General features: G+C 41.8%; 1 protein-coding gene across 3 annotated transcripts; it reads right to left on the bottom strand.

Moving 5' to 3' along the window:
• Positions 1-6675: 6675 nt before the first annotated feature.
• Positions 6676-25152, bottom strand: LOC139466109 (galactoside alpha-(1,2)-fucosyltransferase 1-like). Of its 3 annotated transcripts, none has more exons than XM_071248129.1 (3): positions 25072-25152; positions 14769-14844; positions 6676-9580 (listed from the first exon to the last, which is right to left on the bottom strand). In XM_071248129.1, exons 1-3 carry the CDS (start codon positions 25090-25092, stop codon positions 8625-8627), a joined length of 1053 nt encoding a protein of 350 aa, XP_071104230.1. In that variant the 5' UTR covers positions 25093-25152; the 3' UTR covers positions 6676-8624. The 3 variants fall into 3 exon arrangements, with proteins under 3 accessions (XP_071104230.1, XP_071104232.1, XP_071104231.1); XM_071248131.1 differs by lacking the exon at positions 25072-25152 and adding an exon at positions 23047-23096; XM_071248130.1 differs by lacking the exon at positions 25072-25152 and adding an exon at positions 18632-18941.
• Between the last annotated feature and the right edge of the window lie 1338 nt (positions 25153-26490).

Genomic DNA, 26490 nt, shown 5'->3' with positions numbered 1-26490 from the left:
GGGTAGAGAGAAAGGATACGTACCTATTGAATGGTTTCCAAACTCGTCTGGTTTGGTGGTATAAGTTTGTCCTCCAAAGAAGGCATCTGTTGGATCCAGCGCCAATGGCATGTAACCAGTTAGGAACGCTGTCAGATCAGCCTGGTCTTTCTGTTCTTGCCGAATATCACATTCACACCGGATCACAACTTTGTTGATGTCAGAATGTTGCCGTAATACTGCAAGACGATACGGGGTACGATTGCATCGTTCCCAATGCGTTGTACCCAAGGTGGTGTCTGTTTCACATAGGCCTGTCTTTTAACAGCGAGAAACAAGTATTCATATGGTGTGTGACGTGGAGTCGTAGCCGTCCACCATGTACCGACTGCAAGCAGCACATTTACAGCCAACGTCTCCGCCATTACGGCCATGTTGTCCAGTTGAACCAATGCAGACATTGAAGGGTGTAGCAACAATATGGTCGGTAGCCTTGAGGGTGTATGATTGCAATGGTCTTTGGTTTTCGGAAGGTTCGCATGCAGGCCCTGGACGCGTACCATTTGGTCTGACTAATACGATGTTGTGGTCGCAGGAGGCATTCAAGGAGTCTTGACATGCTGAAGTTGATTGGTTAAGTCACTGCTTCAGAAAAAGTGTCCACATTATTCAGTGGAAGAAATACATTGCGGAATGCAGCACACCCTTGACGCAAAATGTCCACACCACTCTGATAATAGGCCAACCATTCCTCATCCAGATAAAAGACAGTCCCTTCAGCAACACGTGCTTCAAACCAGGTCAAGAAAGCTTTTCGTTCAACAGGAAACATGCCATCATGATCATAAGTAGAGGCACGAGGATAAGCACCCATATTAACTTGGTGAGCTTCAGTGTTGAAGAAGTGAGGGAAGTAGCCTTTTTTTAGTACAGCCAGCGAAAACGTTTTTGGAAACTGTTTCAGAGCCATAGTCAACACATTCAGTAAATTTTTGAAGATGAGCCGTCCTACAACCATCTGTAGGATGTGGTGTCCTCTGAGAGTGATTTGTGGTGGTTCTTTAAAAATCTTGCAGCCTTGACCCATACCACTGATGTGGTTGTCCATGCTGTTGATTGTTTACAGGTCGACTTTGGCCAAGCATCGACGACAGGTGTGAATGGCGGAACATGTGCTGGGATGCTTGTCATCGACAGTCAAACAGCACTGGAAACAGTGAGGGTTTCGGAACCAACACGGGAGAGGCTATTATTCACAACATCTTCACGGGATCCAGGACGTGGACACCAGTTCCACCGAAACTCTCGTGTGAAGGGATGATCAGTGTATTATATCCTTTGTCATAAGATTCACAGTAGTAGACACGGCCTGTAAAGGCTGACATGGGCGTGAGTGAGTGAGTGAGTATGGATTTACGCCGCTTTTAGCAATATTCCAGCAATATCATGGCGGGGGACGCCAGAAATGTGCTTCACACATTGTACCCATGTCGGGAATCGAACCCGGGTCTTCGGTGTGACGAGCGAACGCTTTAACCACTAGGCTACCCGACCGCCCCTGGCAATATGTTGATCATGATGGTACAAGTGGAGGATCTTGGTGGGATGAGGAACATCAATCTTGTACAGGAGATGTTTCAATACATCTTGGGAAAATACATTGAGCTGATAGTATGGGCCCACGTGGCCCGGCCTGTACAAGGATCTTCTGGGATGTTCAACTGACGAAATAAGGCCTTAGACGCATGATGGGTGCTGGTCTACGATGGTCACGTATGTATTTCCATTCTTTGGTTCATTCTGGCGTCACAGGAACGGGTTTGTGTACATAGTGACTTGCAACCAAAAGAACACGAGGTAGTCAACCCTGCTATATGTGTTGGTCGCCCATGCCCCTCTCCTATTCGGTCTGGAACTTCTACATGGGGAAAATCGAACTCATTTTCATCATCCAAATGCTAAGTCATTGTTACGTTGCTGATATTTTTCTACCAGGGCCATAGAGGTTGTGCATACGCTGGTGTGACATTGAAAATGGACCCGCGTCGAAAAGTGACCCGGGAGTCAGTATTCAACGTTGAAAACATACCCGGTCTCAGTTTTCAACAGACCAGGGTCAGTTTTCAACAGCTGAAAAGTGACCCTGTCAGCTTACCAAGTCGTTAAATAGTGACCCGGGCCTCGCGTTGAAAAGTGATTTATGACTTGTGGCTTACTCTGCTTACCAGAAGACTCCGTTATATTTGGCAACATGACCGGGTATGTTTTCAACGTTGACTCCCGGGTCACTTTTCAACGCGGGACCATTTTCAATGTCCCACCGAAACGGAATAAGCATATTTGAGTCAAGGTCTGGGTGTTGAAGATCCAATCCCACGCGGTCATCCTCGTGGCCACCCACGTACTCTCTCCAGTCGTCCAGTACAGCATCAAACTGGTTTCTCAATCGCGCTTATAAGTTCCAGGCTCGGTTGAAGTGCAGTTTATGATGTTGGGTACATGTCCGGAACTCTTCCACTTTCATTTGGGTTGTTTCCTGCATGTCAGCTGGAGACGACATGGCTGCAACTGACCCGGCCAGCTTAAGCCGGGTATATATAAGGACCCTATGACGTCATGATGCGGGCGGCGCCAGTGAAGTCAAGAACGAGCTATATAACTAACTCAAAGACAACCGGCTCGCACCATCAGTTGCACACCGAAACTCCAAGTATGCAGACATCTCTCCGCTCTTCCCCCTACCCATGGAGGCTGTGTCAAACAGATGACCATAGTTATCTGTACTGTGCTATGGGTAGCTGCATAGCGTGCGGTGTTCAAGGACATCGTCATAACAAATGCCTACAGAAGCAAGCAGCAAACAACAGTGATGGCAAGCATGATGATAACACATGCTACAACTGTGGAAAAAACGAAGGCCATCGCAGTTAAGACTACCCTTATTCCTGCCGTTACTGCGACAACAACGATCGTTGCAGTATAAACTGCCCTAACAAGACCCTGATACGCCCAGCCCCTGTGGCAACGACAGCAGCCAACCACACAGGCCAGCCTACCATGAAAATGGCTAAATCCCAGGGTGCCACATCTCTCCGCCCCGCCCCTCATCCTGTCGCGATAGGGTGTCTTTTTCCAAGATGGCGGGGCATCCGGTCCCGGTGTTTCCTAGCATGCAACGGAACCGGAACTGCCGCCCCTTGGAAAAAGATGCCGTAGAGACCAGATACACTACTTAGGTCTTCAGCTATTGTCATAAAAGGCGACTAACGGGTGATCATGGCTCGCTGACTTGGTTGATGCATGTCAATGTATCCCAACTGCGTGGATCGAAGCTCATGATATCGATCACTGGAATGTCTGGTCCAAACTCGATTATTTACAGACCGCCGTCATATGGCTGGAATACTGCTGAGTGCGGCGTTAAACAACAAACAAAGAAACAAACAAACAAATCTATTGTACTCCCTTTTGAGTGTAGATGCCACACCATGCTGCTGCGGAACATCTCCAGCTATCTGACCAGACCAGGACCAATGCCACCGCACACACAAGGTATAACACACGGGGGTTACTGGTTCCTCTAACGCCAGAACGTCAACCGATGTCTGGACACCAACCCTGCAGAGCGCTTCACGGCCAAACATGTCCTGGGCACGGATACTTCTGTAGGCATGTAACTGAAACAGGGTTCAAACCGGTTTTATTCACTCCTTCTTTCATATCCAGGACCCGTGAAGATGTCCATTTGATATTTAAGTCACTAAGGTACTGACAAAGTACACGACTTGTATAAGTATCCGGAGTTGTATGGGTGACCGTCCTCGTGGCGGAGAAAAGATGCCTAAAACAGGTACAAACATGGAAATATGAGCGAAACGAGGCACATGTGTATTTAAAATTGACCATTAAGTCTCGCATGTTTACTCCAACAAATATATTTCGAATTAGGGTCGCATCGAAAGTATCTAGATGAATCCCTTGAAAAAGGTCAAATTACTAGTTTCTAGTGTGCAATCACAGAGGTAATACCCTTAGGATTTCCAAAATGTATTTGGAACTTGAGGAAACGTACTGCGCACAATTCGACCAGCTTAAATGTATGTGCGTGGACTTTTTTCTGACTCTTTGTCTCATTTTCCCTTCTCTGGGCCTTCTTTGTACTGCGATAACTGCCTAGGGTCTGCTCCTTCCGCAGATACCATGCTGTTATAGGGGTTTGGGTTTTTTGAAGGATTCTCATAGTAAAAGCAACGAAACCTTTCATTTTCTCATAACTACAAATGGGTATATAAAGTCATTATTTGTGTGGCTTTATTTCATTTTAGTCATACTGTCGAGTGCACATTTCCAAGAGTTTTCCATATATCTATCACACATGGTATTGTTTCCAAAAAGGGTCATATGGCCAGCCCCTCATGCAGTTTGGTTGGAAATTAGAACCTGGTTTGGACGTGCAGAGGATATTGTCAACATTTCCTTATATATGTGAATATCAATGACCACATACATTGGACAAGAAACGCATAAACGATCTCTATTCCGTGGTTTCAAACACTATTTCATTTTCCTTTTTGTTGTGCATAGAGAGTGAGCGCCGAGCATGGCCAAACAGGCTAAGACTGCCTTACATATGCTCAACCTCAGAAGAAACGGAAGTTGTACATAAAATGCGGATAACGTTCAGACCATAAAAACAATGTAGATAATATTAAGAAATGATAACAGAAAAACATTTGATAAAAAAATAGGCGTTGATTGTTTTGATGACAACCATCCGTGTTTATTGAAAAATACCCCCGAAAACAGGGGACCTTCCAAACAGAAAAATGACAAATGTCTGTCGTGTCCATCAATAGCGTGTGTGGCCTCCATAAGCCGCGATACAGCCGCACATCAGTCTTTGGAAGAAGGCTTGTGGAATCCCGTTCCATGTTCCCGCACCCAGTTCCTGAAGTGTATTTGGCTGCCCTGCAGCCTGAAGACTTCTGTCAATCTTGTCCCAGACATGCTCAATTGGCCCCATGTCTGATGACAAAGATGGCCAGGGCATCACAGGAATGTTATTCACTCTGAGGAGGTCCATTGAGACCCGTTGCTGTATGGGGACGAGCGTTGTCCTGCTGAAAGACCTGGAGTTGAGGTTTCCAGGATGAGAAGTCTGACGTGATTACGAAGAACATCATCCCTGTACACGACAGTCACACGCTGACAGAACACGTGTACAGGGGTCTTCTGATGATAACTGAAGCCTCCCCACGCCATGATGCTTCCTCCTCCCCACCGGATGGCCTGTAAGACACAGCAGTCACCGTAACGATCATTACGTCATCTCCACACGTGAGAAAGGTTGAACCTTGATTCGTCTTTGAAGACAACTTGCTGCCACTGTTGACGTCGCCAACGAGGGTGCTGCTGGGTCCACTGCAGACGTTGTTGGCGATGACATCTGATGAGTGGGGGAAGGCTCATCTGATTCCCGCCGCTCTGTGTCGGCTGACACGGGATGACGTTGACCTTGAATGGTTGCAGATGCCTGTGTTGCCTGTCGGCGACGCAGATGTAACGGCCCTGCGCTGGAGTGGTGACCCTAGCCCGAGGCCGTTCTTGGACACTGCCTGTTTGTTTCTGCCTTGCGACCAATCTGGTGATGATAGACACATGGCACCCAATGTGCCTCGCCACTTCAGTTGACGTTGATCCGGCCGGTAGCATTCCCATGGCAACCTCTCTCTGGAGTTCAGTTTATCGAATCACGTTTCCTGTCCTTTTTCAAAGTCGTGTATGAAATGATTGGTGTTTTTTCATAGGGTGGCTTGTAAAGAATTCACAAAGGGAAAATGCGCCCATGTTTTCATGTGATTTGCGCTGCAAGTGCAAAAAACGTCAACGAGACGAAACGCCTGCGTTCCTATGACGTGCTCAAATGAATGATGTGAAGTGTTTTAAATGTGTCTGTCGTTTGGATACATTTCTTTAAACAAATTACTGGTTTGTGCATTTCACCAACAGAAAAACTTGATTGCGTTTCTTTTACGGTCGAGTATATATAGCAATCCAGCATTTCCAGATGATGTCATAATGGTAAGCATTTTGCACTTAACACAACTCAACTGTAGTAGTGGTGATTCCCCGTTTCAGCGGCTCACGTGACGCCGTCGTCAGGGGTGTGCTAGAAACCCATGCTTCTGGTTTGAAATCCCGGTTCGCCCCGATAATGTTTGTAGTTTTGTCGGCACCATACCCGTGCTCGTGGGTTTCACCGAAGTGGTAAACGTCTGAGACCTGCATCACTTCGGGCTTTCCTTCCACATCAAGCCGACACGCCGTGAAATAGTGTTCACTGCGGCGTTAACCCAACTCACTCACTCACTCAACTGCTCGAAAAATGAGCCCTGGAGACAACATAGTGGATGATGCCACCTGCATTCCCCTCAAAAGTTTGACCAGAGGATTTTATTACGCTTCATGTGGGTTGGAGTTGAGAAAGAAACGACTCGTGGTCGTTGTGTGTCACTCACACACACACACACACACACACACACACACACACACACACACACACACACACACACACACACACACACACACACACACACACACACACACACACACACACACACACACACACACACACACACACACACACACACACACACACACACACAGGGAATATAAACCATGAGGGGCACAGTCGTTTATTTCCTATATAACATAACATTATGTACAGCCTCTTTAAGGATGATGATAAAATGTACAAGCTTTAAAAATATTTACCCGTACTTCAAAAATGAATCGAGTCCGACCGCGGCAATGTTGGAAAGTCTATTTCATCATTATGCCCAGGTGGGTATATCCCAATCCTCACGGCGATTACCTGTACCTTTTCTCCCAATACCGTTTGTCATATCTCTCCCACTTTGAGAAAAATCCCAAATACGTGACGCGGGCGGAAGACTTTTCCAACTTTCGTGATATCCACACGCACTGTAATCGTATGATAATGACATACCAAGGGCCATAACCGTCATTAAAGTAAGTTCTGTTTTCCCCAGATAAGAAACCTCTCAATGTATGAGGACACCGCCACAAGAAGTTGCGTCAGATGATAGGCAGCTAAAGTCTTGGCACGAGTGGGCGAAACGTCCAGACCAGCATACAGTAAACTACGTTTATAACGAACATGCTTATAACGAACTGACGGATATAACGAACTTATTTTTCGTCCCGACCATTTGTTGTAAATGTGCTGTATGTATAACGAACTACGGTTATTACGAACTAAAATTAGTGGTTAACGCCGCACTCAGCAATATTCCAACTATATGACGGCGGTCTGTAAATAATCGAGCCTGGACCAGACATTCTAGTGATTGACATCATAAGCATCGATCCACGCAACTGAAATGCCGAATCTAAGTGGTAAAGAAATGATATAAGCAGTTTTAGAAAGCTGTCATCTGATTGGCTCAAGAACCTACGCATCCTTCGCTTTGATTAGCGGTCAAAGTTCGCTCAAAGTTCACCTGACGCGACTTTTTATGGTTATTTTGTTGGTAGTGTAACGCCGCACAGCAATATTCCAGCTATATGTTGGCGGTCCAGACTAGATTCTTTACAAATAAACACATTTTTCATTTTGATAAACATATAGACACAGAAGAGTCATGCTAAATATCACATATGAAGTTAAACAGAAAAATATCGAACTAGAATGTTTTTTTACTTATACAAACTTATCTCCGAGAGAAACACAAGAAATTAAAAATCTTAAAAATATAAAAATATAAAAGGGTTGAGCAAGTGGTCACTGCACATGAATAGTTTCATGCAAAACCATTCATTAGCTTGAGGATAGTGGCCCGGAAGCGAAGCCTTGAGTTGTTTATGACCAAGACCAAATTGTTTCCATAGGTGAGGTGAAATCGGGTTTAAGATTATTGCACTTATAAAGCGACGTGCATGCACGTGTGTGTGTGTGTGTGTGTGTGTGTGGCTGCTTTTATTAGTCCGGACTGATGCCGATTTATAGTGCTAGCACACTGAGATACCATGCCGCAGTTTAACATGAATACCCCACTCAGACACAGTATACCGACTCCGAACCGACCAGTCCTTGTTTTAGCCCTTTAATGCCGAGCGCCAGACAGGGTAACAACAAGTACCATCTTTAAACGTCTTTTGTACGACGTGACCGGGGATCGAACCCCGGACCTCCCGCTCTCCGGGCGGACGCTCTACCTCTAGACCAGGGAGGCGGTCGTTTCCATATAAACGTTACGAAATAATATAAGAAAAACTTCAAAGTAGCAAAAAGTTGATGAGTTATGCGTATGCCAAGTTTCGTTGAAAACAATTCTAGGGTCTTCAAGTTAAGGCTCTGATTGTGATGGGAGCGCTGACGCCAACAAACCAAAAGGTGAGGTGAAATGGGGTTCAACGTCGCGTCCAAGATTATTGCACTTATATAGAGACACGCCAGACAGGGTAACAACAAGTACAATCTTTTAACGTCTTTTGGTATGATGTGGCCGGGAATCGAACCCCGGAAGTTCCGCTGTACGGGCGGACGCACTACCTAAAGACCATGGAGGTGGTCACAAAACCAAAAACAATGTCATAATTTATCATACAAGTTCATACATATATTAGCTCATCCCGATCCATTTGGGGTAGGTAAAGGTTGTTACAAAGTCGTTGGTAAACACGCGAGACAGCTCCGAGTTTGGTCGGAATGGTTTTAAGTAATAAATAACCATTCCTTGAATATGCCAACCTACCCACCAACCGAATGTTCCCACGGACATTATGAAGTGCTCGCACATGGACAACACTACAAAGTCAAACTCCCTTGTGTTGTTCACCAAGAACACTGCATTCGTTTCCTTGACAACTGCTCGGGACCATTCCATGTCGTTTGAACTGACAACAAACACAACCGGTTTCGCAACTCTTTTTACGACGTAAGCCATAGCCTTGTGGAAATACTCCTCAGTTGCTACAGAATATCCGTAATCACGAAAAAAACCATTCAGCATGTCGCCCCTTCGAATGTGAACTCCAACAAGAGAAACCGCGGTTCTGTTTTTAATTCCGAGTTCCTGTAGAGAGGCGTCGATGTAGTTTTTAGCTGATGTCTTTAAGTTGGATTTGATGGCTAAATGTTTTCTTATGACGTCCTCATATTTTATCCAGTATAACCAGGATTGAAAATAGCCTTCAAAATGAGAGTCACTATTAAGCAGCAGATTTCCAACTTTCGAATCATAGCCAATGTTGTACTCGTTTTTGATTGCGGGTTCTCCAAAACACAGCCGGATGCCTTTTGAGTCATTAGCACAGTCGGGGACTGTGAAGATCTGTTGTAACTTGTGAATTTGATCGGTTTCACACACCATTGTCATGTTAAAGCGTCGTGACATGGCCAACGTGAAGGTGTATTGAAACAGCAGGTTACCGAGCCCGCCTACCATATTGCAGCATATGTATCTTGTCCTGTGAGCCTGGTATTTATACCGTAATGTCTTGAAGTTCTCCAACATAACATCATAGGCGAGCACGGTGATAAGCAGAACACACAAAATTGACGTCAGTGTTAAACGACCTGAAACATAAACCAAAACGAAATTATTCCGACAGTTTATTTTGGACGCCATCCACTTAAGGCGAGGTGAAATGGAGTTTAACCCTCTTGGTGCCACGGGACCATATATGGTCCCTCACTTTTCACACCCGCATAGTGCCAGGGGACCATATATGGTCCCGAGAAAATGCCCTTTTTAAACTGTGAATTTTGACATTTAACACTGAGTGCGCAAAGTCAAAACTATAACCATCATCACCCCAATCATCTTAGCTTTAACATCGTGTAACTCATACTTTATACAATGCTACGGATTGCGAAATATGGCGAGATTAGTAAAGTGGCTACCGCTCTTCTCGGCCTTTTTCTGCCATGTTTGAACACCAAGCGAATGACGGCGAATTTTGATCATGCACCAATGTCACATACACGTAAATATTTTCAGACAAAATCCTTGTTCATAAGAAAAAATATGACCTGAGTGGTCAGAAAGACATATTTTTTGCAACTGTATACTTATTCACGTAAATACAATTCTGTTCACTCCTTTATGAACAAGTTTATTTACACGTTTTGTATATTTTTATCGACTATCGGTAATGGCGGAATGGTCGGTACGCATGAGAAAACGACAGTGTATATTTCCATTACATTTATGCCGTTCATTGAATGAATTTATAACCATCATCACCCTAATCATCTCAACGTTAATATCGTGTAACTAATATTTTATGCAGTGCTACGGATTGCGAAATATGGCGAGATTAGTAATGTGGTTACCGCGCTTCTCGATGTTTTTCTGCGTGAAATTGTGCGTGTTTTTGACGTCAAAACAAAATTGGCGGAAGTGGTCGTGATTAATTCATACGCAGACTGTTTCAAAGATTATGTCACAAAACGAATGACAGTTTGGAATGTATATATTGAAGAAATCCCGGTTACGTCCATGTGTGTTTCAATGACCGTGCTCTTTTATTAATGATAAAAACAACTTCGGGGTAAGTAACATCGTACATTTTCAAAGGACAAAATGTGAAAGATCGCTAAACAACCCTAACAATACTCAAATTGACATCGCTCAATATCGGGCATCATTGTTATTTCTTAATAATTAACAAGATTATACTAACGTAATACCACCCAAGAGTAAGTACATGTAGATTCAATCAAAACTGTTGAAACGTTTTCATGAGCAGCAAATCTATTTAACCAACCTATTTTCGATCACTCGCAACTCGGGCGCCATATGTCATTGTTTCACTATGAACACCAGAAAACATACATCCTCGGATCAGGTCGTATTTCGCACTTGGTTGCCTAACTTTGACCTTTGCCCAAAATATACTTGTATGGCCAGTCCATGAAATACCACTTTTTCTTTCATTTATTCATTTGATTTATAAATACGACTTTAGAAGTGTATTTACACCAAGTTAGGTACATACATGTACATTTAAGGACATACGTGATAGTTTATTTCCACTAGTTTCCCATTCCATCCCATTCTGCTAAAGGAAAAGTTTGAAATAGATAATGATCGTAGGCCAATGAAAGTAATGGAATTATTTGTCATAAAAGGGAAAATGTATTCTTGGTATTGAACTTCGAAAATTTAACCAGCAAAATCTTTAATAAAATGGTTTGTTATGTCTTTCCTTTTTTCCTTAATTTTGGCCTAGCTAAACAACAGCTTGGAGGGAAGATATACAAATTAAAATGGTGAAAACACCCCACAAGAATGTATTGATTTTGCTCTTAGACAAATATTTATTTGAAAAGAAAATCTATTTCATACCTAGGATACAAAACAAAGTAGAATCTAATTACTACTATGTCACTGATCGAAGTATTTGGTAATTTAGATAATGCAGAGTGAAAAAAGACATAAACATCAAAACGAAGTCACATTTACACTAAAAACTTTTTGTCTTTCAGAAATTGATTATCTATATATTGTGAGAAGATCTAATTACTTTTACTGTTTATGTTATAAATTGAACCATTCGAGATTCCAATAGATGAAGCTAAAATATTAAAAATCTAGGTGGTTTAATTTTGGATCCATTTTGACAGCTTTCTCGCTGTACTCAACTAAATGCATATTATTTTTTTGGAATATCAAGCCTTCAAACAGATATGAAAAGCGCATGTCAACACACCAAAATTAGAAAACTACGCCAAATATTCTAACACTGTTAGACAAATGATAAGCGGTCTCATTCACTCGTCGGTCGCCGTAGACATTTTCCAACCGTGATGTACTAGATATGCTTTCTAGTTCAGTCAAAGAGAATATTGTTATTTGGAAAATGAAACCACGTGTATCCATTATACTACCACAACATTAGATCAGCTGTTTCATGTGACGTCATCCACGTCACAACAAGCGAGGTCAAATCACGCGCACCTGTCCAGACGACAAATTCACAGCGGCGGGAAATCACCGACCGTCTATTAGCCTATTTGAATAAAATTGCAGATTGTAACGAAATAAAATTAATTGTACTCATTGCTGACATTTCAGATGACATATCAAATAAGAGTTGAAGTCTTGCAATAGATTATCATACGTTAATCGAGAGTACAGTGTACATAAATAATTTGTAAATCTAATATTAATTTTTGATCTAATATCCATGGCAGAATGTTTGAAAACGAGCTATAATAAATTCCATTTTCTGAAGAGATTAGTAATGTGTATTTGATTATATAAATGCATACACAATTGGTTATCAATTATCACAGCATGTACCATGTACATTAGGCTCATGGAAAATACTATTTCAGCAAACCAATCACAGCGCCATTATCACAGTTTCAATAAAGGAAAAACAAATCGAAATCGAACTTAACAGCACAGCGTATCCATAAGCGGTTAATCCAAATACAAAAAGGTATTGATGTCATCATTGTAGAAGTTATGTTGATGTTTTCAGTAGTTGCATTACGTTTGTATCGCGTGTACCATCGACAGAAACGGGGGCCGAGCTACCACATGCGGAACCGACCTTGACACAATTTGTTTACAATATGGCGTCGACTCACGTTAGATGTCGTGGCCACACATTTGAAATCTCCATTTGCGACAAAATGTGAAACAGTTAGGACAAGTCACTCACACGGTCAGGTAGTGTGAGCAATCACACATGACTCTTAGTCTTTTCATATGAAAAAAGTAGCAGTTATTTGTCTGAACGGGCGAGTATGTAGGACAACCGGTAAACAAGAAATCGCGGCACAGATATGATGCGAACGTGCCCTGTCGATCACTTCGGGCTTGGCCATTAAATGTTTAGGTTTTGATCATGAACCTCCTGCCCATAAATATACACTATACCAGTGAGTGAGTGAGTGAGTGAGTGAGTTTGGTTTAACGCCGCTTTTAACATTATTCCAGTTATTTCACGGCGTGTCAGCTTAATGTGGGAGGAAAGCCCGAAGTGATGCAGGTCTCGGACGTTTACCACTTCGGTGAAACCCACGAGCACGGGTATGGTGCTGACAAACCTAGAAACATAATCGGGGTGAACCGGGATTCGAACCCACAATCATAGGTTTCTGGCGTGTCCAGGGGACGCAACTCTGCACAGCGAATCGCGGCGCCTTAGACGACTGGGCCACCCGTGCCCCCTACACTATACCAACTTAATATTAACGATTATAGCTATCTTTCCATATCTTTGATTTGAATATTTTCTGTTAATCAGCATCATAAACAAAAAGACAATCTGCACTGTCGGTTGGTATGTAGTGCCGTGATAAATCGCCATCACACAAAAAACTTCCGTGGCCGACTAAACGTTAGTACTCTTACGCCAATAACGGTACAGAGGGGACTAGTAAATCTTTCTGACCAGTCCGATCAGATTTCTTTTTCAAATTGGCTGTCTGATATAATAATAGTTACGTGTATGTGACATGGGTGCATAATAAAAAATTGCCTTCATTCGCATGAAGTCCAACATGGCAGGAAAAGATCGAGAAGCGCGGTAACCACATTACTAATCTCGCCATATTTCGCAATCCGTAGCACTGCATAAAATATGAGTTACACGATATTAACGTTGAGATGATTAGGGTGATGATGGTTATAAATTCATTCAATGAACGGCATAAATGTAATGGAAATATACACTGTCGTTTTCTCATGCGTACCGACCATTCCGCCATTACCGATAGTCGATAAAAATATACAAAACGTGTAAATAAACTTGTTCATAAAGGAGTGAACAGAATTGTATTTACGTGAATAAGTATACAGTTGCGAAAAATATGTCTTTCTGACCACTCAGGTCATATTTTTTCTTATGAACAAGGATTTTGTCTGAAAATATTTACGTGTATGTGACATTGGTGCATGATCAAAATTCGCCGTCATTCGCTTGGTGTTCAAACATGGCAGAAAAAGGCCGAGAAGAGCGGTAGCCACTTTACTAATCTCGCCATATTTCGCAATCCGTAGCATTGTATAAAGTATGAGTTACACGATGTTAAAGCTAAGATGATTGGGGTGATGATGGTTATAGTTTTGACTTTGCGCACTCAGTGTTAAATGTCAAAATTCACAGTTTAAAAAGGGCATTTTCTCGGGACCATATATGGTCCCCTGGCACTATGCGGGTGTGAAAAGTGAGGGACCATATATGGTCCCGTGGCACCAAGAGGGTTAACATTGCGATCAGACATATGAAGATCCGGGATAGAATAGGTCTTCGGCAACGCATGCGTGCCGTAAAAGCCGCTATGCTTGTAGTAAGAGACGACTGACGGGATCGGGTGGTCAGACTTGGTGACTTGGTTGATGAATGTTATCGTATCCCAATTGCGATGATAGATGTCTGAGCGATCAGTCCTTGTTTTATCCCCGTATTGCGGACCGCCATGCGGAAAAAACAAAAAGTACCATCCCTTTTAAAGTTGTTTGGTATGACGCGACCGGAGACCGAACCACCGACCTTCCGCTCACCGTGTGGAGGCACTATACTCAACACCATCGAAGTGGCATGTCTTTAAAAAACTATATAAATCTACATTGGGTTCGGCTGGAAAAGTGTAAATTTAATCGAAAACACACACGCTCCCTTGTCCCATTAAAATTAGCCCATTACTTTTGCCTTCAACCAGGTAGTCTATATAAGTTCTTTATAGAAGCGACGCTTTGCTGCAAACCATTACAGCTGCTTTGTAAATCATGTTTGTCATTACTTACCTCCCCTTGTATTCAAGAATCGTTGGATATGCATGACGCTAGGCCTGAAGAGTAAAGTACTGAAATATCTCAGCGCCTGAAAAGAAAAAAAAGCTTGATGAGCATGTAATACTTCCAATAACTGTCAAGTGCTTAGTATTCCAGTTCCCATTTCTAAATGAGAGGCTGGAGTTAGGTCTTGGGTCATTTTTAGAATTAACAGCTACATTAACATGCAACCTGACGAGGTATATGCAAAATACCAGAAGTGGTCATCCATAAAGTCCTGCGTTTTCTTACTTACTCACCAACTTCTAGAAAGACAATCAAACAGTAAATGCGAAAGATGTATGCATACGCAATACTAGCGGTTACCTTATCCCCTCAGTCATCCAGTTGTGACACTGAAAGCACTGAACTACTGAGTGGACAGTGAGAGACCGCAAAAATTCATGCACGCGTGCCGCTCAAGTTCCTCGAAAGAGTTGTCTTTCGTCCTCGTTAGAGTTACCCCCCTGTACTCGGTTTCGAAATTCCGAAATTGACAGCAACCGAAATATGAATAATGTAAAGCGATAAATAATTTGAATTATTTTTATGTTAACATCACAATCGTTACAAAAGAATAAATTATACATTTGTCAAATATCTCATATTCATAGGCTATTAAACGAGCTTCAATCTCAAACGGACTATTTTTTTATCCGTTTTGTCTGGCCTAGACCCGATTATGTATATAACGCCGTCATATAGCTGGAATATTGCCAAACAAACAAAACTTGTCCAGGGGCGACAGCTGGCGTACACAGTTCATCGTATCCTGATCGCCTTGATCGGTGCTCATGATGTCAATCACTGGACTGTCTGGTCAAGACTCGATTATTTACAGACCGCCGTCATATTGCTGGAATATTGCCGAGTGCGGCGTTAAACAACAAACAAACAAACACATGCTGGTGGTGTTATCAGCATGCGCACGGGGATCCCTTTAAAGTGTCCGACGCAATTCATCCCTTTTGTTACGTGTTATTTGTTTTACACCTGTCTGTTAGCACACATGAATCGAATGATGGTGGTGGTGGTAGTTAATATAGTGAAAACGAATAGATTGTTTGATGTTGCTCAATAAATAAATAGTTTGATGGTAAAGCTGGAAAAAATAGAGATTGTTTTCAAAAGAAATCCCCATCCCTCCTTTTAAATCAAATGGATGCTCCCTTAATAATGTTATAATGGTTAACACCACATATAAGCATACAACCCGTCACAAAAAGCACAATCAAGGACAATTTCGATGAATTGAAAACATGTGGCTAGGCCCCCTTATCACGAGAGACGATGAGTGACTCATTCAGAATCACACTCGGTTGACTTCAAACCTAGGTCATCTCGGAGGTATCCATCCTGGGTCTGGGCCTGCCCGTTCACCTTACACAACATTAACTGGCGTCAAAATACATAACATCAGTCGCCATGTTCAACGACATATATGGGGTCGCTATAAAAGTGAAACAATCTCAAAGGCGACGTTAAATTCCATTTCAACTCACATAAGACGACTGAGCCCCCAGCCAGGTGATATATCAGATCGACTATAAAGATCTTACACAAAGGTGAACATAAACGCGATCGATGTATCGACATTTAATACAACATATCTCGCACATCTGTCGTGGCCTCGCTGTACATCTGTCACCTGACTATTTTTGAGTTCTTGCTTGTCAATGTCAAAATTATGTCTTATTGGAAATAAAATTATAATTTACACATCACTCGTTTGTAAAACGATCAGATATTATCCACTTATATATCAGTGAGTGAGTTGTGTTTAACGCCGCTTTTAACAGTATTCCAGTCATATCACGGCGTGTCAGCTTAATGTGGGAGGAAAGCCCGAAGTGATGCAGGTCTCAGACGTTTACCACTTCGGTGAAACCCACGAGCACGGGTATGGTGCTGACAAACCTAGAAACATAATCGGGGCGAACCGGGATTCGAACTCACAACCATAGGTTTCTGGCGTGACGAAGGGACGCAACTCTGCACAGCGAATTGCGGCGCCTTAGACGACTAGGCCACCCGTGCCCCCTAAGATATCAAGTGGGCTTTTTAAAATCGACTTTTGCAACTGATATTTCCTTATACTTCTGTTTGTAAGCTGTGACAAGTTAGGCTTTTTTTCATTAGTTGACTTACGGATATTTTTCTCTAAAAACTTTAAGTCGGTGGTCGAAAAACGGAAGAAGATAAAGCCTTTTCAATTCTGATTGTTTTGGTGAACATATGGTCTTTAGATATTAAAAAATAATTATAACACAATATTATGGCTGTGTTCCTAAACAATAATTCAAACATATGCTGTCCTGGTCGGGGCGTGCATGCGAACAAGTTGTGATAGATTGTATTGCTGAGTGGGGTATTCAGACTCAGTCGTAAAAAGACTCTTCTCAACTGAGAATTTTTCTTCTTCTTTTTTCCTGATATTTACGGTCGGCGGAACCGAAAACCAAAAACCAAATGAGGGTAATTCTTTAATATGTTTCTTATTGTTTAGATACACTGACACATTCACTGTTAAATTTTAACAATGTTATTAGAATTACAGAAAGTCTGAATCACGTCATTTGAACTTAGATTTCCTAGCCTCAAAATACACACGTTCGAAATTGAACTCTCGTGAAACCCTCGATCATGGATGGTCTGGGTGCTGACATGCCCAGATCGGGCCCAGCCTCATTGTCACAAATGACACTACGCAAGAGGCGACTAACGGGATCGGGTTGTCAGGCGCGCTGATTTGGTTGATGTCACCGATCCCAGTTGTGTGGATAGATGCTCATGATATCAACCACTGGATTGTCTGGTCCAGACTCGATTATTTACAGACCGCCATCATATAGCTGGAATATTCCTGAGTGTGGCGTTAAACAACAACAAACAAACCAATGGCACCGATTCAGAACCTTCATGAGAGACAAGTCAAAAGACAACACTGAAAGCATACTACTAAATCTAAACGTATGCGCATATTATACAAATCGGTGCCAAAAAGTGTGTAGGTTTGGTTGGGGTGGGGTAGTTGTGTGTCCCACATGCCTGCTAAAGACACTACCAAACAGAAAATGATATCATATACAGAATAACTGATATCGTTATGCTTCCAAATAAATCGTGAAGTTATAAAAAAGTAACATATATACGAGTTGAGACGGTTACGTCCATTCGACACGTATGTTTTGTTTTGATTTCCAAACAAATGATGCTGACGGGGTACATGCTCATCAAACATCGATACAGCGTATGTGGGCTGAAAAGCAGATGACGGTATGTGTCAAGGACTAAATGTTAATAGTGGACGTATCACTCTGTACAGCGACTGCCTACCGCAACACAAGCTCGCATCAAAACGCGAAAGTGTTAATGAGAACACATGAATAAATAACGGAATGACACAACTATAGCGTCCTCGCACAACTGAGGAAGAATAAGATTCAAAGTTCGTGTCTACACAGTTGTGAAACTCGAGCCTTTCCTACCTGAAAAAATTTGATTGCCACCAGCAAATGAGAGAGTGGTGTTCAGAGTCCATGTTACTTACAAAACCCTCAGCTCTCTGCGCTTGATTAGGTTTTGTTGCCTCGGGCGATTCAAACAACGTTGACTAAACGCGTTATAACGAAGATTTAGAGGCGACACTACGTTGCACATGTTCGCAAGTCATTTCCGAAGACAGGGAAGATGGGCAGATAATATGTATGTTATATTTAACTTACAATGGAAGGAATATGCTAATCCAATTGTTACAGTTTAGTTTAAATACAAATGACATTACAGGACACGCGATGTTTGAGTAACCTATTTTCTCACAATGTACATATACCTACCCACATCCAGGTTGGGCGACATCGGATCGTTTCGTTCTCACGCACGGGTCTTTCGATTTGAATAAGGATGTAGATTGGTTGTGATGGTCAACAAAATGAGGTCGCTCGTGTTCCACGCGAGTAGAGTGCAGATCGACTTCTCGTGGTGGTTCAGACGACGATTTATAGGATCGCGAGTCAACCCGTGAAATTATTCTCGGATGACTGCTTCCGGGTGCGGACGAGAATATCGACAGTCAGACCAGTTTGAGATGGGCCGGCGTCATGCAAGGGTAGGATTGGGTTTCGGGTTAGGACGACTGTAATTCCAAATAATCTGCGGCGAGAAATAATTGAAAAAAACCCCGTGCTGATAAATTGAATGATCAGGTATAGTCTAGAAGGTAATTTAAGGTACCGACGTTTACTACAATATCTGAAAAACTATCGGACCTACTCCAGTCAAAGTTGGTATGACTATGAGATTATTAAAAATGCATACATAACTGGATATTACATTTAAAGACAATCGGTGCATGAATAAAAAATAGCTATCACTATATTTCATCAACAACCAGACCTGTTCGTCACGGGTGGAACGAGCATTCATTGAAACAGCCATCTGCATAATGCTACCCCTGCGTCACAGGGCCATATGACACAGTTGAACCAATCAACTCAACTCGAAATGGTGCACGGGAATCACGCACGTTGAGGCGCCCAACGCAAACACCGTATTCGTGCGTGCGTGATTCCCGTGCACCCTTTCGAGGTGATCTCATACCAACTTTGACTTGAGTAGGTCCAATAGTTTTTCAGATATTGTAGTAAACATCGCTACCTTAAATTAACTTCCAGACTATAGATAAAGGGTGAAGCATTCACGACTATATAGTGCAAGCCGGGTTATGGTTTTCGAAAAAAGGGATTGGTCACAACCGGGCCAAATCTGGGAAACAACTCATGGTCAGCACATCCGGTTACCCCAGGGGCAACATTCCGCACAGTACTTACAGTTAAACATATGATCACCTCCAGGGTGGTAGTGGTAGAGTGTCCGCCCGGAGAACGGAAGGTCTGGGGTTCGATCCCCGGTCGCGTCATACCAAAAGACGTTAAAAGATGGTACTTGTTGTTACTGACGCTCGGCATTACGGGACTGAAACAAGGATTGGTGGGCTCTGAGTCAGTATACTGTATCTGAGTGGGGTATTCATGTTAAACTACGGCATGGTTTCTCAGTGGGCTTGCACTATAAATCGGACTAGTACAAACAGCCACACACACACACACACACGTGATGATCCTAATACTGAGTGTTCACACTGGTTCTTCTGTTAGCAAGTATAGCCACTGATTGAAATCGTCTTGTTCGAAGAGAACTTGACCATTTCATACAAGAATAGAGAAGTCTGTTCAGCCAAGCTGGGCCTGTCAACGGGCGCATTGACAATGCGTTCCGTTATAACGAGGTGGTTGTGCCCGGCGCTAACTAGTAGATATTGCTATGATCTCACGCACGAATACTTCAGTACCCGCCCGTATTGGGGTCGGAATAATATGATACAGACCAAAGGCACACCTTCGGCCATTTTGAATTCAGATTACGATTGTAATCGATTCCGCGATGAAAGGCGAAATGACATGATGGCGTCGGGTGCGAGCGCTTTACATTTGTCCCCGCTGGTCAATACTCACGCGGGCTCGGGTGCACGTATGGGTGGCCACTACGCGACAAAATGTTCAGCTCATAATCTGGCAAATAAATACGAAAAAATATATACTTTTATGAAATTTTAATAACTATAGAAACTTTGAAAAGTGACCATAAACTTTCTTTAATTGCGTTGAAATATGACACAACATATACAAACAAATTATAATAAATCATGCATGTTTGAACCAATATAACGGGGAAACAAACTAACATCGGAATTGACAGTAAAGGTACGCCTAGATCTAAATATTACAAACATACAACTTACTTCAAAAGAATTTTAGCACAAAAAATGGTCTCAATCCATATAAAAAAACCCAGACATAAGTCGCAGAAAGAGAGCGTTAGGCAAACAAAGGCAAAGCGTTAATACCTTAATCTTTATGTACAGCTATTTATCACCCTCGCTTATCAAATCACATGTATCACGTACACCCGCCCATTGCACCCCCCCCCCCCCCCCCCCCATTTATTTTTTATAGAAACCAGTTTCATTTGAATCAAGTTGGGGACAAGTGATACTTGTACAAATATTTGTCGCCACCCCTGTCAAAAAAGTTAACTTCGGCCTTGCTGTACTTGTGGTGTGCAAATCTTAGATATTCCAATTGTACTACTTCTGTGTATGGATTATGTCAATGCATTCTGTTAACTTGTTTAAGTTGTTTACCATCCCGAATATGTATTGTGGCGGAATTAGAATGTATTTTGTGTAAATGCCCTCTGGTAGTGTATTAGTTAAAGTGTGTCGGGTGTGCTATAGTCAATCATACGTGAACTGTTGTATTACGCTGTGTACCTTGCAATATGCATCGTGACTAATATAGTATGTATCTTGTGTAATTATTCTATATTATGTTCATCTAAAGTTCTTCGCACATATGATCTTCTATAACTGATTGTAAACACGCTCTAATAATTTATTGTTAACATTTCTATTGTATTGTTGACTGAGTATATATTGATTATGTGTCTGTCCAATAAACAGACTGTCTTTTTACTCAGGTCTTGTGTTGTTGTGTGCGTTGGTCATGTACAGTGGTACCTCTGCTAAGCGAGTTAATTCCCTAACTCTCGCCTTTTAATAACGATTGCGACCATAGAAACGCCATGACGTTTGGCGTCATAACAATTCGCCATGATTCTTAACACAGTTGGTATACTAAGGTCGTTATTCCAGGTATTTAGTTGAACAATAAAACATGTGCCTTTATTATAGCCAATCTTGTGTAATTTAGTTTTTATTATGTTTATACCTTCTCGTGAAGTTGAGGAGAGTCGATTGTTTTGCAAATGTCGATGCTGAACCGTCGATCAGCATCGATGCTTCATCTTGACATTGTTTCTCATCGTTGAAGCGGTACCGCTTTCAGAAGACAACTGTATTCCACAGAGAGAGCATACAGTTTTACATTTGTCCTCAGATGACCATACATGGGATCCGACATAGCCAACGGCGCCACGTTGTCTTGCAGAAGGGCGGTAACTCTCCCGAGGTTTCGTCTACAACTCGAGTGGTGTCTCGACCCGAATCGAACTCGAGCTCCCGGCTAACCGTTTCAACCCTATCAAGAAAGTCAACGAACCATACCTTTATAATGAGCGAACTTGTGTTCGTCTGTGTGCTATCCTCTATCTTCTGGGAAGGATAATTTCAAAAATGAAAGCGACCATAGTTAAAAAATTTCAATATGGACAAAATCCATCAAAGAGAATTATGAAGTAGGTGTTCACATTAAATCAGCTGGCACACGATTACGCGTGATTTACGAGACTGGCCTAAAAAGCAAATCAGATATTTGCACAAAGAAATCAAATAATAGACACGATTTACGCGTGCACCTTCAAACATTTGCAGCCATTGTGATTCCGCGTATCTGTGTAATCAATATCAGCATGTAAAGCAAATGACACCAACGACCCTTGTTGCTAAGGAAGGTGTTGCTAAGGGGGTAAATGTTATGTTTGTTTCCCGAGATACGCTCTGACAGTTTTTGTCCGACCGAACGAATACATAGCTGTACGCAAAAATACCTAGAACCTAGGCTTCCTGAGTCAATATATATATATATATAATATATTTCTTTCTGCTACCGTCTGACGGTCTTCTTGTTTACGACCCATTCGTTAAACTGGGGACATGTTGGTTACATGACATTTAGAATTAAACAAATACACGGTAACTTGATCCAGAGGATCAACACGGCGGAAATAAATTTTGTAGCATACCTACTTATTAATGCGCAAGTACCTGTGCCCCCACACAGCGCCCATGCGTAACCAAGAAGATAATTTGCATGTGGTACCTTCAGCATCAGGAATGAGAATATGGCACATTTCAATTTAAATATTTATGCAATATAAAAGTAGAAAACACTGACCTTGCAATGCTATACATCGTATCTTATTCAAGCTGTATCGCTGAGAATGAGTGATTATCTCCCTTACCAGAATAGCTCTATTGCGCACTACCTTTGCAATGAATCGTATGTTATTCAGGCAACCAGCAAGGAATTCACAGCATCTAACGCACACTCAATCTTTCTCCCTTCACACTGCTATTGCAACTTTAAGATTATTCAAACATATATGTGCTTTGCTTCTGGATACATAGGAAATCAACAGGTTGGACTATAGTTTGCAATTTTTTTCCAAAAAATAATACGGTTGTATGATATATTCACGATGGTTGAACATACTAACATTCTTCTAAACATACCTGGGGCGGTCGGGAAGCCTAGTGGTTAAAGCATTCGCTCGTCACGCCGAAGACCCGGGTTCGATTCCCGACATGGGTACAATGTGTGAAGCCCATTACTGGTGTCCCCCGCCGTGATATTGCTGGAATATTGCAAAAGCTGCGTAAAACCATACTCACTCACTCACTCTAAACATACCTCAAATCTTCAAATCAAATCTAAACCGGAAGTAATCACAACATAAACCAAGTTAACCAAACGGAACCGTACACAAGAGTCATGAGTGAGTAAGGTTTAACGCCACTTTGAATAGTATTCCACTTATATCAGGACGTGTCAACTTGATGTGGGAGGAAAGCCCGAATCGAAGCAGGTCTTAGACATTCACCACTTTGGTGAAACCCACGAGCACGGGTACAGTGCTGACTACATAATCGGGGCGAACCGGGATTCGAACACACTGTCATAGGTTTCTGTTGTGCCCAAGGGACACAACTCTCCATAGCGACGGCAGCGCCTCAGGCGATTGGGCAAACCGTGCCCCCGTACACAACTGTAACAAACTATCATACAACAAAGATGTTTAAGATGAGATATGTATTGCGTAATATTCCATGAAGAAACAGTGGCAGTATTACACTATCGCAAACTTCAAAATGCATAATAAGTGCAAAACACAGAGGTACATTCAAAATGCAAAGGAGGTACATTATAACAATTTTGTTTTAAAACAAGTATTATAATGATAGGGAAACACTTTGAGAATTGAGCAAAACTATAGTAATGTTGAACATACAAGGAATTTGTTTATAATTGTAGATATGATAACCGATATTTGAAATTGTTTCTGGATAACTGTTTGTAAAAATTATTAACAATTGTTCCTTTTTAACAATTCTTTATCATGATTGAGGATTATTTGTGATTCTCTTTCTTGGTTGTATTTTATACAAGGCAGTGCATAATGTTGCTCATCTTCTAAGCCATCACATGTTTCACAGAGACGTTGTACCAGCGGGGTTGGTGTTTTTGTATATCTACCAGTTTCAATTTTTAGTTTGTGATTACTTAAACGAAGTTTTGAGAAATGTGACCTTTGAGCTTTATTTTTACAATATGTAAGATACTTTTCAAAGTTTACAGATGATTTGACCAAGCTGTATGTTCTTAACTTGCTGTTGGATAAATGGGAATCCCTTAATGAATGCGTCAAGATAGGTGTACATGTGGACTGAAGTTTATTTGCAGTGAATTCATGACATTTTTTGTGTAATCAATTATTTTATATATTATTGGTACTGATAGTGTGTATATACCAAGTTCTGCCTGACAGGCCCAGTTATGTGTTTTCTTGCCTTGGTGTTCCTTGAGCTGACCATTTAAAGACACTGTTTCTTTTATTGTGCTTTCCAAAGATAACTAGATTAATAACAACCAATTTGTACTTTACACGAATCCTCTCCTCCCATTGCTTACAATGCTTACGCTTCATTCCTCAGTATATGACATTATATGGCGGGGAACAATTGATGATCTGCAGCAATCTCTACTTATTGGCAGAGTACACATGTCGACGGGAGTAATCCATTGTTCCAGAGGTGGGCTCATTTTATCACTTTTAGTAGTCATAATGGGAGTGAAACCAAAAGCTTGTATATAAGTGAATATTACTTCTCAATTGATTGTACACTTTATGATGATAACATAACAATGTGAACTGGTCAATGGAGTACATTGTTTGAATAGTTCATTGCAAGTATATCTGCTCTCTCTGTGTCTGTCCATCTTCAATTGCAAATGGATTATAAACTCAGTACCTGTCGGTCCATCTTCAATTGCAAATGGATTTTAAACTCAATACCTGTCTGTCCATCTTCAATTGCAAATGGATTATAAACTCAATACCTGTCTGTCCATCTTCAATTGCAAATGGATTATAAACTCAATACCTGTCTGTCCATCTTCAATTGCAAATGGATTATAAACTCAATACCTGTCTGTCCATCTTCAATTGCAAATGGATTATAAACTCAATTATCACTTACTGGGAGGTGTACCCTGGGCATGGGAAAATCTATACTGCTTGATGCCTGGAGCTGTTTATACCATCAGGTCTTCACTAGGGGTACTGCACGCTGTGTCTTTGCCCTACCTGTCTGGGCATACACGTTACACAGTCATCAATAACAGTCACGTGGTAGGATTAGCGCGTATTGGTTTCTAAAGCTGAGATTGTGCAGGGTTTAGGGTAGCTCATGGACTGGTACATGGACCTGCAGTAGGTGTTTTTAGTCTGCCGCACAGACTCGAAACAAGTATATGCAAAACAGCCCATGCAAGTCTAGATTACTGCAGTATCTGAATCTGATATATGAAGGGTGTTGATGGGTAGGTAGGGTGTTGGTTGTTGTGGGAGACTTGTGGTGGTGGGGGTGAAAGACGAAGGGTGTTGCTGGGTAGGTAGGGGGTTGGTAGTTGTGGGAGACTGGTTGGGTGGGAAGGTGGGGTAAATGAAGGATGGGGTGAGATTGAGGGTAAGGGTTGGTAATTGTAACGAAGTTGAGCAAAACAGTTACCATTTCTCAAGAAACCTATCCAGATGATCTGATTGAATGTTGTTTAATGCCGGAGTCTGAAATAGTCCACACATGACAATGCAGCCAGTAAGCAGTCAAGCCTGAATACCCAGAACTACTTAAGTTTATTTTTGAGGCCATTTTGCCAAATATTACAAAAGAAATCGAATATGCGTTTTCCAAGTGTTTCAGTATATAAACACGGGTCAAAATACCGTCAGTTTCAGCCAAATGAAATTATCATATAGTTCGCCGTTAGTACATACTCAGTAGCTCAAAATAGCATTAGTTGCTCGTTGTAGAGGTGTAGACTTGTGTGACAGGCTTGAGTGAGTCACAATGAGTGCTGCTCATTCCTGTCGTGGACTGACGGACTCATAGCAACCGCCATGACAACCAGTGTCGTGGACTATATCAGTCTCTGGCAATGTAAAGGGGAATAATGTTACACAGAAATACACAGGCTAAAGTATGCAAAATAGTTATTAGCTGCATTTAAAGTGCGGCCTACAACATAAAAGAACAATTACAAAGAATACCATACCGAGAAACCTGTTGAATATTCACAATAGCAATTAAATGTTAGTGCACCACCTGATCTTTTTCATTTTGGGGCATAAATTGTAACAAATACGGAAATACCAAAATTGAAAAAAAATCCTTTTTATATTGCCGATAAATTCCCATGGATTTGTTTTATAAAAGGACAGAAACTCTACACCTGTATATCAAAGTCAAGGGCAACTCGTAATAAAGGTAACTCGATTGCACCTAAGTACTTTTCATTTGGCAAAAGAAATTTAAATATAACCAGAATGTGTTTTTACTTATAAAACAGATGCCCCCCCCCCCCCTTTTGCTACATTATTTCGAGTCGTTTCTATAAAT

Source organism: Haliotis cracherodii, unplaced genomic scaffold (assembly GCF_022045235.1).
Source record: "Haliotis cracherodii isolate W230 unplaced genomic scaffold, xgHalCrac1.p SCAF_18, whole genome shotgun sequence".
NCBI lineage: Eukaryota > Metazoa > Mollusca > Gastropoda > Lepetellida > Haliotidae > Haliotis > Haliotis cracherodii.
The sequence above is the reverse complement of the archived record's forward strand: the minus strand, read 5'-3'. Positions and strand labels throughout refer to the sequence as shown.